General features: G+C 45.5%; 1 protein-coding gene across 1 annotated transcript in view; it reads left to right on the top strand.

Moving 5' to 3' along the window:
* LOC147613331 (downstream neighbor of Son) overlaps positions 1 to 16,793 on the top strand; it is an 81,041-nt gene that overhangs the window by 38,549 nt on the left and 25,699 nt on the right. Inside the window, 3 exon segments of the mRNA XM_086782628.1 lie at positions 7,107 to 7,216; positions 7,376 to 7,463; positions 7,626 to 7,825. Of these exon segments, the coding sequence (XP_086638754.1) occupies positions 7,107 to 7,216; positions 7,376 to 7,463; positions 7,626 to 7,825 (398 nt within the window).

The following is a 16,793-nucleotide window of genomic DNA, read 5'->3' as shown; positions in this document are numbered from 1 at the left end:
GGCGCCTAATTGGGAACAGGTATTTTATGTTAACCCTTCAGTAGGTGAAGATGCAATTGGAGCTATGTTGTTACAAAAGGGGAAAGAATCACATTATATGCAACCAGTCTACTGCGCTAGCAGAGTGAAACTTGCTAGAGAAAGGTTGTTATCAGAGGTGGAACTTGTTATGGTTAGTGTACTATATGCATGTAGGCGGTTCCGCCATTACTTGTTGCCTCGCCCCTTAGTGTTTCTGACGAGCTACACTTTTTTGCCTCAGTTGATAAATGGCACAAATTTATCCAAGGCTATGATGAAGTGGGTGATTGAGTTGCAGGAGTTTACCTTCTCATTCTTGGTGGAAGAGAGTACCAGGGCTACCTTAGCTGATCTACTGACATATAAGGAGAGTCCTCTTCTTATAAAGGAGGAAACCATCAAGAAGCCAGTTGAGGATGCGGCTGAGTTGGTGAATGCACACTTATTATATTTTGATGGTTCTTACAGGAAAAGCCATGATGCAGCCTCAGGAGGTTTGGTGCTTTATGATCCACAGGGTTGCCTTGTTTTTAAAAAGGGTGTTAAGGTGGATGCACATAGCAACAATGAAGCAGAATATCTGACTTTGGAAGTTGGATTGCAAATATGTTTGAAGCATGGTGTACACAGGATTCGCATTCGAGGAGATGCATTGCTTGTGGTAAAATAGGTATTGGGAGTTTGGAAGTCAAAGAATATGTTACTCAAAGAAATGTGTTTCAAGATTAAAGGTTTGTTGAAGGAATTTGAAGCTTGGAGTCTAAAGCATGTGGATCGAGGCTATAATGAGGAGGCTCATGAAGCAGCCCAGGGAATGATTGGTGAAGTTTTTGTTCTTAAAGCTCATGAACCATTTTATTGTGGCAGGGAGAATTTACAGGATGTTGAGGAGTTTTTGTTAACAGGGATGATTCCTAATGGTATTAACAAATCAAAAAAATATGGTTTCATCAGGAAAGCTGTAAGGTATGTGATGGTTGGTGATGCTTTGTATTTGAAAGGAATTGATTTGATAATGCGACGGGTACCTTGGAAGGAAGAAATCTACAAAATTCTTAAGGAAAATCATGAAGGAGCATGCGGTGGACATTTTGCCTCAAAGATTACCTTGCATAAGGTATTGCAGGAAGGTTATGTATGGCCAAGTGTACATAAGGATGTTAATCATTGGTGCAGGTCATGCAAACAATGCCAAGCTCACAGTAGACGGATATTAAAGCCTGAAATGAGGAAGACAATTCTTGCTTATGATGTTTTTGAAAAATGGGGAATTGATGCTGTGGGACCATTGTCTATTACTAGCCGAGGGAAGTGCTACATCTTGACTGCAGTTGATTACCTTTCTAGATGGGCAGAAGCAAAGGCAGTGAAACAAATTACTGCTAAGGAGGTGGCAAAGTTTGTATATCAGGATATTTGCTGTAAATTTGGTGTGCCATTGGAATTGCTTTCTGATCAGGGTCCAGGTTTCAGAGCAGTGCTTATGGATTATTTGTGTACAAAAATGAAGATCAGTCGCAGTTTTACCACACCTTACTATCCACAGTGTAATGGCCCTAATGAGCGTTTCAATGGTGAATTGATCAAGATTTTATCTAAGGTGACAGAGCAACAAGGCAAGAATTGGGATCTGGAGTTGCCTGTTGTCTTGTGGGCATACAGGACAACAATTAAGACTGGTACGGGTTTCACTCCATTTCATCTTGTTAATGGGAAAGAAGCCTTATTGTCTATTGAGGTGGAGATATCAGCTGTGAAAATGTTGGAAAAGCTTTTGGAAGAGCCTAAAGATGCCCTTAAAGAGCGGCTGTTATATTTACAAGAAGCACAGCTGAACAGGGATAATGCTTTGAAGCATTATGAAGATATGCAGGCAAGGACGTTAGAGAAGTTCAACAAGAAAATTAAAAGCAAAGGAATTATGAAGGATGATTTGGTATTACGTTATAACAGCAGGCTGGATAATTCCTTTCATAAGAAGTTTCAAATTAAGTGAGAGGGACCTTTCTTGGTGATGCAAGGATTTGCAAATGGTACCTATCAATTGGCAGATTTAGATGGGACTTTACATGCTTCCAGGGTAAATGGATACAGGCTGAAGAAGTATTATGCACGTTTGATGGTGATTGTGCGGGATGCAATGTCAGAAGATGTGATTTCAGATGAAGGGCAGTTTTTGGATATGGATTTAGGTCTTGAAATGCTTTTTACTGCTGATCATGAATGATTCAGCAGGCTGGGGGTTGGGCAAAGTATGTCAGGCATTTTTCTGTAAAGGTGTTTTGAGTCCGTGTACATATCAGACGCATGGGTGCAATAAAACTTTGCCCTGAATGCCTTGGCAAATGTACAGGCTGAGTGGTTTTGTTGTGAGCTGGTATAAGCACGCCTTTTTTTTAAGGGAACAAACACTGGAGATCTGGAAGTTTATTGCAACATATGGTGAGCGGGTGGTTACTAAATGCATGGCACCGAGACTGAATGGCAACTCATGATTGGTAAGTTGATGTAGCTGATAACGAGGCTGTGGGCAGATCTTGCATAATTTTGGAAAGTCGTGGATGTTGCACGTGAACTTGAGGCAAGGTGATGAAAGAGCATTGTATGGCTATCTTTGAAGCTTTAAAAATAATAAAAAATATAATACAAGGTGGCCACCCTATTAAGGGACCACGTGGAGGCCTTATGGGCTGCCAGCTTGAAGGTCTGGAAGCTGGCGAAGATGCGAGAGAAGGTGATGGCCGCTTTAAAGGTAGGGGGACCGGGTCGCCTCAAAAAGAAGAAGAGAATCGCCGGGTAAGAAGGCGCTGCAGAGGGTCGCCGAGTAGAAAAAGAGCCGGAGCCTGTGAAGTGGGATTGTTTTGCTCTGGGTACGTAGAGAGGCTCGTAGACTGGTGCAAGGAGTGGCCTCGTAGTTGCCTGGTGTGTGAGGCGCTGCAAAAGAGAGACGCCAGGGAAGGCGTAGCGCTGGAAGAAGTGGTCCGCTTCGAAAGCTTGTGAGAAGGGAGCCGTGTGTGAAGCGCCTTACTGAGGCGTTGCAGATATGAGCGGCACTACAGCTGCTGTAGACGAAAAGAAGAGACACAACAGCCAAGGGTGCTTGAGGGGGCCTTGCTGTGGTGCTGGAGACGGGCTGGTGATCGTACAGGAGAGGGACAGTCGCACAAGAAGGCAGCCGCCGCGTGGGAGCTGGCTTGGCTGGTGGGTCTGAAGAGACGAAGGTTGGGTGGCCGCTTGGAGCTGAGGAGTCGGGGGTGTAAAGACAGAGAGAAGCTACTTGGTACAGAGGGAAAAGGACCGACTTTCTGGGGAGCTGGCGAGTCCAAAAAGAAGAGCTGCAGGGACGGACAAAGAGCGTGGTAGCCGCCCAGGTGTGAAGAGCTGAGCACAGAGAGCTGGCTGGCCGGCCATGGGGCTGGCGATTGGCTTTGAAGTGTGGTGAGCAGCCGGTGGGCAGTGCATGAGAGTTAGTGGGAGCGCCTGGTTAGTGTGGCTGCGGCTGGAAACAGAGTAGAGAGAGCCGCCTTGGTACTGTTGCAGATAAGGGTGATGGTAAGGTTTTGTTTGGGCTAGCTGTGGCTGTTGAAGACGGGCGGGGGACACCGACGTGTGGAAGGTGACCGCTTTTGGAGTGCAGGACAGTGAAGCTGGTAGGCCACGTTTGAAGTTGCTGGCGCCAGAGAGGGCTGACTGCGTGAAAGGAACCGTCTCAAGAAGGCTGTGGTGATTGAAGCAGAGCAAAGGAGCTGCCTCTGGCAACTGTGAGACTATGGTGCAGCTGCTGGCTTTCTACTGGGAGGTGGCCGTCTTGTTTTGAGGCCTTTGGTGTGAGACCAAGAGAAGCTGTGGACAGTGTGTGTGTGAGTTGTTTGCTTTGAATGTGTGATAAAGGAGAGTGCGAGGAAGAGTGGGTTGAAGCTTATAAATTGATAAAATTTATGTAACCCCTTGTAAATGGACAACAGGGTTTGTGTTGATGATATGTGAGTGGCTTAGCCTTGCTGACAGAGAAAAGGCTTTTATAATGAAATATGTGAGCTGTTGAAACTGCCTTTCTTTGGGTATCTCTGGGTGGTAGAGAGAGAGAGAGAGATTTTTCTTTCCAGCTAGAGAAGTTGGTGGTGCCCCTTGTGCTTGTGAGTGTTCTGAAGGTGGTGAGTAGGCGAGCTATAGTGGCCTTCTTGTGTTCCTGAGCTGCCTCACAGCGTCGATATGTGGGGGGTTGGTGATATCGGTGATCCGGCTAGTGAAAATGCCAAGTATGTATGATCTGCCCCAATAGGACGAGGTGGAATGGAGAATGAGGTGACAAGCTCTGATGCCTCCAAAGACTCCATAATGTAGTCTACAACCTTGCCTCCGGTCCGTGTATGACCCCGATGTGGGAAGCATGTCAGCCCTCTTTATCGCGGCCACTGTAGCATCCCGTTATAAATAACGAGACGATGCTTGGCTCCCAACTCTAGTAAGTGGTCCCCATAATGTCCTCTGTGTGGTCCAGTGTTCTCTGATGCCCGACTAGCCCCTATCTCCACTCGATCCACAGGGTGGAGGATCTCCATGTCATCATAGTCATACACCTCACACTGTCTGCTCTGTGTGTGGGCATTGAAGTCGCCCGTAAGAAATACTTCCCCTAGTGTAGAATAATGCATAATCTCCTCTGACAGACAAGTGTATGGCGAGGCTCCTGTCTCCTCCTCCTGTGGCATGTCCTCTGTAATGACATAGGAGGATCTTGATGGAGAAAAGTAACATAGAGCTATGTATATAACCTTGTCCTGTGAGAGCTGTAAGCTGATCCACATGTATGTGGCCTCTGGATCCTGTGCTACCACTCTTAGTCTGCCTTGTAGCTCCCGTCTGAATAGAATTGCTACCCCCCCCCCCCCCCCCCCCCCCCCGACCCTCTCAAGGTACCCTGGCGTGTGGTCATCCTGTATGCTGACTCCCACTGGAATCCCTCTACTCGAGGTAGCCCTCTCTCTGGGCTTTGATGTGTCTCTGTGAGAAGTATGATGTCTCTCCCCACCATAACATGCTCCAGTCGTCTAGGCTGCACCCATATTGAACCATTACAGTTCCATACTGCCATGTGTATCTCTGTCAATGGCCTGGTCTGTGTCCCATAGGCCCCAAGCCGCTAATCCATGGGTTGGCCATCAATGATGACCCGACCATCTTGATAGAAGGCCTTCTTGCCTTCTCTCCTCGCGTGTAAGACTCGTGGCATGCAAGCTCTCCTATGCTCAAGCTGTATCCTCGTGAGATCATCATCCAAGAAAATAGGAGCTCCCTCTAAACCCCATAGTATGATCCTCTTCCTCATGAAGGTGGCCCTCTCCGTCTCTCCTGCAAACTGTAGGATGATCGGCTCTCGGAGTGCTAGTATGGAAGAAGTCAGTGAGAGCTCTCTGTGCTGGTCCTTGAACAAGTACAGTTGATCTGGATCGCACCAAGGACTCCCTGTGTCTACGGAGCTCTAGAAGAAAAAGTCCTAGGCATCTTTGATCTGGGAAGTCCATGATCTTGGAAAGTGGTTCGAATCGAGCTCGGAAGAGGTAGTGGAACCTCCCCCGAATCTCATAGTACACGGGGCATCGGCATATGTAATGGTCCTCTGTCTCGGGCTCTGTGTGATAGAGCTGGCATATCCTGTCCTCTGGTGCAGCCGCCTTAGGCCCATATCTGGCAGTTTCCTCTCTCAGTTGGTGGGACGAGGTGCGGATCTGGCCGATCACACATCTCACCCCAAAGGACAGGTGTATGTCCATGTAGCGTGGATGGATGATGAACCCATCGTTTGTCACGCATAGAAGGTGATCTCTGTAGAAGGCCATCTTTGTTCCCAATGGACGACTAGGTGAACTCCATGTCCTCTGAGTATCCAGTCTGACAATGTCCTTCTTGATAACCTTGTTCCATTCTGTGCGGCTGAGAGCAAATGACGGGGCCTCTATGCTGTACTGGAAGGGGGGGAGTGCCTCCAATTGCATACCATGCATGCCAAATCAAGTGCCTACCTGTGCACACCAGCACTTTGTATCTCCCTCAAGTGTCAAATGTCTCGAGGACTCCAAGGCTAGCCGGGGGTATCTATCAAGTGGAAGTTGCCATAGCCTATGCCAGTATGTCACTGTCTAGAATAGAGCCTCTGTCACTATGGGTGCAGCCCCCATCTCTGCCCGCACAATCTCATGTGGCACTGATGGTTTACTCCTAATCATGTGTGAGATCATTGCCACTAAGGGCCTCTCCATCGGCTTCCACCCATCATATACCTCCTCTGTATCTGTCTCGGCCGGCTCTCTCCTCTGTCTCCAGATGGGGGCACCATACAATAGTGCAGGTGTAACTAGAGTATCAAATAGCCAAAGCTTCGTCCTCCTCGGCTCTTGAAACTGTATTTGTGAGCATTGCCTCTCTAGTGAGCCAAGGGCTGCATATCCCCTCATCAATCTAGCGTCGGCCGCCTTCCACATCGAGAACAAGGGAAGGTGTTCCTATGGTGCATGCTAGTTGTTGCGACCCTGTGTTTTTCCCTCTGGACAACAAGCAGGTGGGCATGGGCACGACGGCCATGGGATGGACAGTGTGGTCAAGCATCAGTTAATATGAAAAGGAAAACTCACTTCTGGTTCGGAGTAATTAGTGAGGGAAAGCTAGTACATCACATGGCGGCCATGTGGCCATTTGTAAAGTAATTTTGGTAATATATCTTCTATTACGAGAGAGAGAGAGAAATGAAATGTTGTATTAACGTCTTCAAAAGGCCATAATGACCTATGAGACCAAAAGTTACATCATGGTGGATCTGATACAATGTCTGGATAAAAAAACCCAGAAAATGAAAAATAAAGATGATACTACTGGCACCTAGAAAATGAAACTGGAAATGGAAGGTAAACAGAAACCCTTATAGGGTGTGAATATAGTGAGGGGGGGGGGTATGCTATGGAGGTGAGTGGAATATATATATATATATATATATATAGAGAGAGAGAGAGAGAGAGAGAGAGAGAGAGAGAGAGAGAGAGAGAGAGTTAATTTCTTTTGACATGTATCCCATATCATGCCCCTTGCAGACAAGATTGGTTGATTCTATGATTGCAGTGGATAACAGCCCTCAATCTGTCCTGGCATTTAATGGGCACAAGAGTGTACATGGGCTGTATGATTTTCTGTTAAACCACAGGTCTCATTGCTTGGGCACCTTCATATGTCACTGTCAATATCAGAAATAGTTTAGAGTGATGCTTCAAGTTAACTTATTCACTATTGCTTGTAAGTCGACCTGGCTATACAGATCTTCTAATTCCTGGAAATTGTTGCTTTTGATAATACTCTGTTGCAGATCTCTGCTAAGCTCCACAACTGGGACAGATGTTCCTGTGCTTTATTCACCAGTCTCCTTTCAGAATGCTGCTCTTGTCATGCCAGAGGTGATGCCTCTCCTGGAGTACCCAAAATTATTTCATTCTTTTCTGTCCTTATGTTTTATGTGGTTTTATTAAGCTCTGGTTCTCATATAGGTTATTTGTTTCACTCTCCAAATTTCTCTCCTTAAGTTTATTTGGTTTTATTAAGCTCCGGTTCTCATACAGGTAGTTTGCAAGCAATTACAGCGACCTGTAGAGACATGTGAGAGTAAAGAACTGTTTGAAGGCACCCATAAGCAAACTATCGAACCTTCCATGAACACAACTTTTGTGTTAGAAATCAAAGGAGGTGTTCTGCCTCCATGGGTTGTTTGGAGAGTTTGTGCATCTGTTCAGCAACTTCAGCCTGGAAACTTTGAAGCAAGGTACATTTGATTTTGGAAAGGGAAAAAGAACCCATCCACACATGTAGATGCACATGTATAGATGCTCGCTTGCTTTTTGTATCATTTATTCACTACAGGTGGAATAGTGTGGTAACGACCAACCTTGAAATTAAAGAGCATTCTTATAAGACAAGGTAGGTAGTAAATAATCCTGCCAAAACTTGATACAAGAACTGAAGTGATCTTTGTAGAAGTCATGTCAAGGGTAGTAAACTTTAGCAAACTCCTTAGTGAAGGAAGTTAGCAAAGCTTATGATAGTTGAACATGAGATGAATAGAAGGTTTTTATTGAGGAGCTTTTGAAAAATAGAGAGTTCAGAGAGACATCAGGTTGCTTATGATGGGAGATATCAATGCCCAGAGGCAACATGTCCATTAGATGTCACGCACGGAACAAAGGAGCATAGTATGGGTATGTATTTTGGGCAAGAATCAGGTTGTTGATGTATGGACAGGTCCAAGCATGTTCCACTCTGGCCAAGTGTCTTAGGGTTGGGCACATTTTAGTCATAGTGTGAATAGTTTAGTGACTTTAATCATATTTCTTAGTTTCTTTTAAAAGACTGGTCAACCAGCAGTTGTAGGGTGGAAGAAAATTAAATATAGGCCCCATTCCTTATCAGCAGCCTCTTCAGCCTCTGCCCTCTACAGAAGCAGTAAGCAACAAAAGATTGGAGTCTGGACTGCAGAGCAGTCCAGAACCAGCCCAAAAACTATAGCAAATAGGAGCATCTTCAGAGACTTTTAAATCAGCATAAGAGTCAGCAGATTAAGAGGAGATCAGTGCCAAGTTACTGACCTGGTTGTACTGAGGGCACAGAGAGAGAATTGCTTCTAGCTGTTGGCACCTAGTGCTGGTGTCGTGCTTGTGGGTGTGCGAGTGTTTCTTTAAGATTCACTGGTTTCTACACATGCATTTCGGGACCCAATACTGTGTCCTCCTCTCCCTCTCTCCCTCCATCCCCTGCACACCCAGATTCAGCTTTTTTATTCAGTACTTTTTCATTTTGTTGGGATGACAGAGGATACCCCATACATGTACTCCGATTTGTCTCATAGGCCGAGTTCGGTCTTTTGGAAGACGTTAATAAAATCTTTCTTTCTTTCTTTCTTTCTCTCTCTATTTTTCTGCACATCTACATTCAATTTTGCGCGTTAATTTCATCGCGACAAGTGTGCTGATTTCTGAGCATTGAACTTACCGATCTCCCCCGAAGCTTCCGCATGTTACAGATCGGTTCTATGTCGACGAGTGGGCTTGTGGGCATAGTTGCATTCAAACGCGTTTGATACGCGAAGCAAACGTTTACAAACGTTTGAAAAAAAAAACGTTTGAAAAAAATTTCAAACGTGGACTTTTTTGGGGGTTTTTTTTAACGCTTCGTCGCCCATCGCATCTCTTGCGCCCCCGCCCACCGTCTCTCTCTATTTCGCCCCGCCCATCGTGTCAAGGGAGTCGAGCGTATCTCTCTTGCAAGTTGCGCCCACTCTCTCTCGAGTGACGAATCTGCCCGCCCATCGTGTCTTGAGTCTAGACTCTCTCGAGTCTCTCTCTTGCTCGACTGTGCAGGCACAGCAGGTTGAGGCAGCCCTGCACAGTGCACACAGCCGGGCAGCCCATCTCTCTCTCTTGCGTGATTGTGCAGGCACAGCAGGCTGAGGCAGCCCTGCACAGTGCACACAGCCCATCTCTCTCTCTTGCGTGACTGTGCAGGCACAGCAGGCTGAGTCAGCCCTGCACACAGTGCACACAGCCCATCGATTCTCGAGCAGCAGTCTTTCTCTACTGAAATTTGAAGGCCCAGCACTGCCACTCGCCAGCAAGCAGCAGCAAGCACCTTCCACTAGTGGGACTCAGCAGGTGGGAGTCGGGACTCGGGACGAATATACAGGTAAGTTGGTAACAGGGTTTTAACTTGTGCAAATGGGACGAAAGCGCAAAGCTGAATGGGAGCATGTGTCCATTTTGAAAACAACTGAAAAAGGCCAGACTACATGTAGATGCAAATATTGTGGGCACACTTGGGATGGTGGTCCATCGCGAATAAGGGCACATATTCTTGGTTTATCAGGTCATGGTGTGGGAAAATGTAATGCTGCACCCCAAAATGTAAAAGATGTATGTCGCAGATTGCATGTGGGTGGAGTGCAAGACTCCATGGCAAACATTGATGCATGCGTATCTGATTTGGGAGAGGCTTCTCATGGTAGTGTCGATGTACATGCATCAAATGTTGCAAGTGGCGAGTATATTTTTGGCATCTTGAAAGATGTAATCCTTGATATTGGCCCCGATTATGTAGTGCAGGTGTGTATGGATAATGCCTCAAATTGTTTGCGGGCTGGTGATTTGATCGAGCAAGAGTGGCCTAACATCTTCTTCACTAGATGCACTTGTCATTGTTTGGATCTATTGTTGGAAGATTTTGGCAAGCTTCAATGGATTGCTCCTATTTTGGCTCAAGCAAATCTAATTGTGACATTTGTTACACGGAAGCACACAATCTTGGCTTTGTATCGTCAATTTAGTAAAAAGGAATTATTGAAGCCATCGATGACGCGCTTTGCTTACTCTTTTATAATGCTGGTGAATTTATTGGATGACAGATGCTACAATGGGTTGCGTCGTATGGTTGTTAGTGAAGCTTGGACAAGGAAAAAGGTCTCACGTACCGTGAAAGGCTTGGATGTGGCTAACATTATATTGGGTGCAAGCTTTTGGCAGGAGGCTAAAGTGATTGTGAAAATTTGTGCACCTATTTTAAAGATCCTTCGTCTTGCAGATAGAGAAGGCGCCACCATGGGTCTCATGTATGAGATGACAGATCGCATGGTTGAGAAGCTGCAGGTTGTAGGAGGAGTGGATGCAAATAAACTGCAAGACATTAAGAATCTTAGTGTGGATAGGTGGGATATGATGCATTCACCTTTACATGCTGCAGCCTATGTTTTGCATCCTATTTGGAGAGCTAAGAATCCTGGTGGTGACAGAGAGGTGCATGAAGGTTGGATGACTGTCATGGAGAGATATACAAAATATGATGTGGATATGCAAGGTGTTCTATGTGATGAACTTGACACTTATAAGTCCGAAGCAGGTGCATTTGCTCGTGCTGTGGCTAGAGATGAGAAAAGAATGCATCAAGCTGTCAAATGGTGGGAAACATTTGGGGCCCAGACACCCAAATTGCAACAGCTGGCTATAAGGGTGCTCTCACAAGGGACTTGTGCCTCCCCATGTGAGAGAAATTGGAGCACATTCTCTCTTATCCAAACAAAGAGAAGGAACAAGTTGCTTCCAAAAAGAACAGAGCATCTTGTATACATTCACACCAACCTTCGCCTTATCAACAAGATCAAGCAAGGAGGCTACGAAAAGATGGAGGTCACATTGGAAATGATTAACAAGGAGAATGATGATGATAGATTTCTTGCATTGCAAGAGACACAAGAAGAGGAGCAAGAGGATGTTGTAGCCTCATTATCGCATACGGGGGCAAGCAGAAGTGATATCGTTGGCACCAGTTCCCTTGGTGAGCATGATGATGATGATGATGATGATGACGATGATGATGATGATGATCAGGAGGAGGAGGAAGAAGGGGAGGATGACTCTATTTCAGAGAATGATCTATCATGATTCATTTAGGTGAAGACTCGCGTAGAGTCTAGTTTGTATGAGTCATGACCATCTCCCCTTCCTTCCTTGTTGTTTAGTTCTGTAGTTGCCAGGGCACTTTTTACCTTCTTTAGGAGGGGTTTTTTCCCCTGGCTTTATCATTTTGTATCAGCTGGCTTTTGTTCTCTAGAGTCTAGACTCTACACTAGTCACTCTAGAGTCGACACTGCAGTTTGAACTTTGCGCAGTGCACAATGCGCATTTCAATTTTCAATTTTCATTTGCTTCAATTCAATTGCTAGTTTTGAGGTGCTTCATGTTATGATGTTTTAATGTTCAAGTAAATATGGATTTGTTTAAAAAATGCTAAAAAATTAGGGTTGCGTTTGATTCAGGTCAAGGGTTTGAATCAAACTCGTATCATACTTTCATACTCGTTCGCGTTTGACGTTTGATTGACGTTTGAAAAAACTATGCTTGTGGGCATGGCGGCATGATTGGTTTATTGGCTCTCACTACTTTTTTCGACCATGCTCAGATTATTCTTTTTCTGGATGACCCCTGGAGGCAAGACAGACAAATGACTACCCGTATTCCAGCTAGCCTCATATAGGACCCAGAGATTTGCAGCAAGATAGAGGGGATTTGGGAAAGGTTGGATTTTCACTCAGGCGCAACATCAAGAGCCCTTGATGCAGGCCTTCACGAGATTAGTAGTCTTTTACAAGAGGCAGTGCAGAGTAGATTGGTTGGCTTCCAAGAGTAGGAGAGTAGTATTCGCAAGGGTCTTGCCTCTCTGTAGTGACTTCAAGAGAGTGCATCATATAGCCCGTGGATTGTGACAAGTAGATTGGGGAGTACTGAAATGGAGGTAGCCTGTCCATACTAAGGCCATGCAGTTGGAACCAAGTTGTCATCTGTGCATACCAACATGATCCGTCTCCCTGTGATGCCAACTGTCGTGAAGACTCCAAGGCTAAGCGAGCATATCTGTCTCTAGGGAGAGCCTAAGTGCTATGTATAAATGAGACTGATCGAGTGAGTGCCTCTACTACCAATGGGGGGGCAGCCATCTCTGCATGTATAATATCATGTGGTACGGAGGCCTTGGCCCTAATCATCCGGGAAATCATAGAAACCAAGGGCCTCTCCATACATCTCCATCCATCAGTGCTACCAGATCGGTTGTGGTGATCCACTGAGGGTCCCCATATCTCCACTCCATACAGCATGGTGGCTGAAGTGACCAAAGTGTCGAAGAGCCAGAGCTTTGTTCGAGGTTCCTTAAACTGAACCTGCGAACACATCCTCTCTAGTCTCCCCAATGCTGCATAAGCTCTGGTCAATCTGGTCTCCACTGCTCTCCTCAAGGAAAATAGTGGGCCACTAAAAAGCACACCAAGGTAAGTATATGCATCTGTATACTCCATTGTCTCCTGACCATATGTAAAGGTGGGTACTAACTGACCTCCTAATCCACTGTGCTGTGGTGTTGAACACCATCACCTTGGTTTTACCAAGGTTAACAGACAATCCACTGTCCTGTGCAAATGTGTGCAATGCATCCAAATGACGTTGCATCCCCTCTGGAGAATCAGAGATCAGCACAATATTATCAGCATAAAATAACAGCGGAATCCATGTCCCTGCTAGCTGTGCTCCTATGTCACCCTCCCGCTCTACATAGTCGGAAACCTCATCCACATACATCCCAAATAAGGTGGGAGAAAGGGGGCAGCCCTGTTTCACCCCAATAGTGGAGTGAACCATCTCAGATATACCCTGAGTAGTATGTACCTGCCCCACAACTGTGCTGTATAAAGCCATGATTTCCCAAATTAGCTCTGTGCGCACTCCCATCTCCTGTAGTCTGCGCATCAGTCTGGCTCTCGGTACTGTGTCAAAAGCTTTGCGGAAATCCACAAAGCAACAATAAATCCTCCTGCCATATAATCTGCCCTCCTCAATAATAGCTATGAGTGTCAAGATATGGTCAAGAGTGGAGAAACCTCTCTTGAACCCTGCCTGCCCTGTTGCACGTATGCCCTCTCTCTATGCCCATCTACTCACACATGGCTCGGTTAAACATCATAGTAATAAGCTCTGCAAGCATATCTCTGGCATGAATAAAGTGTTCTGCTACCAAACCATCATGATCATATGCTCTCCCAGTCCTCATCCTGTCAATAGCTTTCCTTACCATCTCAGCAGTAAAGAAAGCACATGTCTCTGGGCATGGCTCCGATGGGTCTGGCAGGGGTGGCTGTCCTGGTGCTGTGTACAGGGATGCTGCATACTCACCCCAAATCTCTGTGGAGGTAATGGCTGGTGATGGTGAATGCTCATGGAATAGTCTCCATGCCTCTCTCGAGTCCTGACTCATAAATAATTGATACAAATCCCTCTCTAACTGAGCAAGATAAGCCCTCTTCTTCCGTCGCACTAGGTGCCGGAAGGTAATCCGTGACTGTGTGTGAGTGGTAACACCCATGAGCACCTCTCTCTGTAATCTGTAATCTGATCCTCATCTCTTTGCACTCCTTGTCAAATCCCCACGGATCTCCTGATCGTTCTTGGTACGAGACTGGAATCCTGCAAACAAACAAACAAACAAGGGGGGTGCAGGCCTGACTCACCTCCCAACCATGACAGCCGTGGGCGAGCCCACAGTCTTGGTTGTCCCCATCGAGCCACGAGCTGAGCTAACTAGGTTGACGTACCGACCAATCTCCTCCTCACGACGTCCCATACCGCCACGAAGCTACTCTCGCGGGCCTCGAGATCGCTGCCAGCCTCGGCTGCATAAAGCAGGTGCACGTCTGCACTAGATCCAAGCTCCAAGACCATAGAGCTCTCGCAAACTGGCGAGACTCTCTATATCCCAATAACTAACCTTGGCCACCCTTTTATAGGCTCTTGGCCGGTCATCGGGCGTCCATACTTGGGTGCCCGCCCGTTAGTATATCCCTAACTCAGCTCGTCAATCAGCTTGCCTAGCTCCAAGCTTTCCCAAGCCTCAAAACTAGTCTTGCGTGTGTGTAGCACACGATAGATACACATTGTGCACATGACATACTCCCCTTCCTCTAAGAGCTCACTCTTGAGCACTAAAAAGCCAGGGTAATCTCTCTGAAGAGTAGTCAATGTCTCCCATGTAGCGTCCTCCTCAACACGGTCCTTCCACTTGATCTTGTATTCCGTGATAAGTGTATTACGCAATCTTCTTTCACGAAATCCAAGAATCTTTTCAGGTTAGTGCGGAACAAATGTCATGTCCTCGACATTTATAATTTCTTGAGGAGTAACTAACTGATCTGTTCCACCCAGTACTTCCTTAAGTCTACTGACATGAAGTACAGGATGAACTTTCACATGAGAAGGCAAATCCAATTCAGATGCAACTAAACCAATCCGTCGTGTAACACGAAACGGTCCACAGTATCTAGGGAATAATTTCAGAGATCGATCTGTCTGTAAAGTCTCGGAATCTTTCGGAACTCGCAAATACACCATCGTTCCTTCAGAGAACTCTCTGGGTGAATGATGTCTATTAGAATAAAATCTGTCTCGGTCTTGAGCAGTTCTAATAGATTCCTTCACAACGTGTAACATTTCTTGCATATCTTGCAAAAAATTACGTGCTGCATCATGCTGAAGTCCTGAGAATCCTACTGTAACAGGTGATCTAGGTTGAAAACCATACATAAGCATGAAAGGACTAAAACCTGTACTCGTATGCTTAGTACTATTATATGCAAATTCTAACATAGGAAGATAATCCTCCCATGAACTCTGTCTTTTGGATACATATGCTCGAAGCATGTCCTCCAAATTCTGATTCACTCTTTCAGTTTGGCCATCAGATTGAGGATGATCTAAGGAACTCAAATTGAAAGTTGTTTCCAACTTCTCAAAAACAAGTTTCCAAAAATCACTCGTAAACTTAGAGTCCCTATCACTGACTATGTCCTGCGGTAACGTGTACAGTCTAAACAATTGCTCGATAAACTGCCGTGCTAATTGCATAGCTGTAATAGTCTTCCGGGTCGGTGAAAATCTAGTCATTTTTGTCAAGCGATCTACCACAACCCAAATAGAATCGTGGCCTTGTTGTGTTCTTGGCAATCCGGTAATAAAATCCATGGAAATACTTTCCCATTTATTACCTGGGATTTGCAAAGAATGCAACAACCCAGCCTGTCTAAAGCGTTCAGCTTTATTTGCCTGACAAATTTGACACTTGAGAACGTAATCTTCTACATACCCTTTCATCTTTGGCCAATAAAAAGTGTGTTTCACTAACGATAGTGTCCTGTGTATCCCAGGGTGTCCAGCAGAAAGGGCGTCGTGACACCCCTTAAGAATCTTGGACTTAATGTCCGGGATCTGTGGTACACAAATTTTGTCATTATGGAATAGTAAACCATTCCGAATCATCCACTGGCCTCTTGCAGCTTGAATGGTAGACTGCTCAGTCATCGAGACTTGGTCAATCAATGAGCTCCCGTCCTGGATCTTCTGCCAAAATGGACCAAAATAGCTATTAGTCTTGCAAAGCCCTCTCAATGATTTAAATAAGTCAGTAGAAATCTCGGTGAACGACAAAGTATTCACCTCTCTAATTCGACTAAGCGCATCTGCAATACTATTCATGGACCCTTTCCGATAACGGATCTCAAAATCAAAATCTTGCATTAACTCCGCCCAGCGAGCTTTCCTTCCTCTCAAATCATCCGCATCACACACATACTTGATTGACTGATGATCAGTCAATACCACAAACTTGGAGCCATATAAATAATGTCTCCAAACCTTGAGTGCTTGAATCACAGCATAAAGCTCCTTCTCAAGGGTTGGCCAACGAGATTGAGTGTTGTCTAGCTTTTTACTTTCAAAAGCAATTGGTCTACCATCTTGAAATAAAGTAGCCCCGATAGCATAGTCACTGGCATCAGTTTCAAGAACATAAGGCCGACTAGGATCAGGTAATGCTAAGATAGGTGCTTCGTTGACTTTATCTTTCAAAAGTCTGAAGGCCATATCCAAATCATTATTTCAAGTGATAGGCTAATTTGACTTACGTCCACGACCTTTCAATAAGTCGGTCATCGGTAGTGTGAGCTGAGAGTACTCTCATACATATTTCCGAAGAAACTACAAAACCGAGCAAAGAACGAAACTGTTCGCGGTATAGGTCAGTCCAGAACCTTGTGAACTCGGTCATAGTCAATGCTCAATCCATCTCGAGTGATCTTGTGTCCCAAGTAAATGATGTCGGTCATAAAGAACTCACATTTACTTAACTTAGTACATAGTCGATTTTGTCTT

Source organism: Cibotium barometz, chromosome 44, assembly GCF_041138505.1.
Source record: "Cibotium barometz isolate CiBa-2024 chromosome 44, ASM4113850v1, whole genome shotgun sequence".
Classification (NCBI taxonomy): domain Eukaryota; kingdom Viridiplantae; phylum Streptophyta; class Polypodiopsida; order Cyatheales; family Cibotiaceae; genus Cibotium; species Cibotium barometz.
This window is presented reverse-complemented; position numbering and strand designations above follow the sequence as displayed.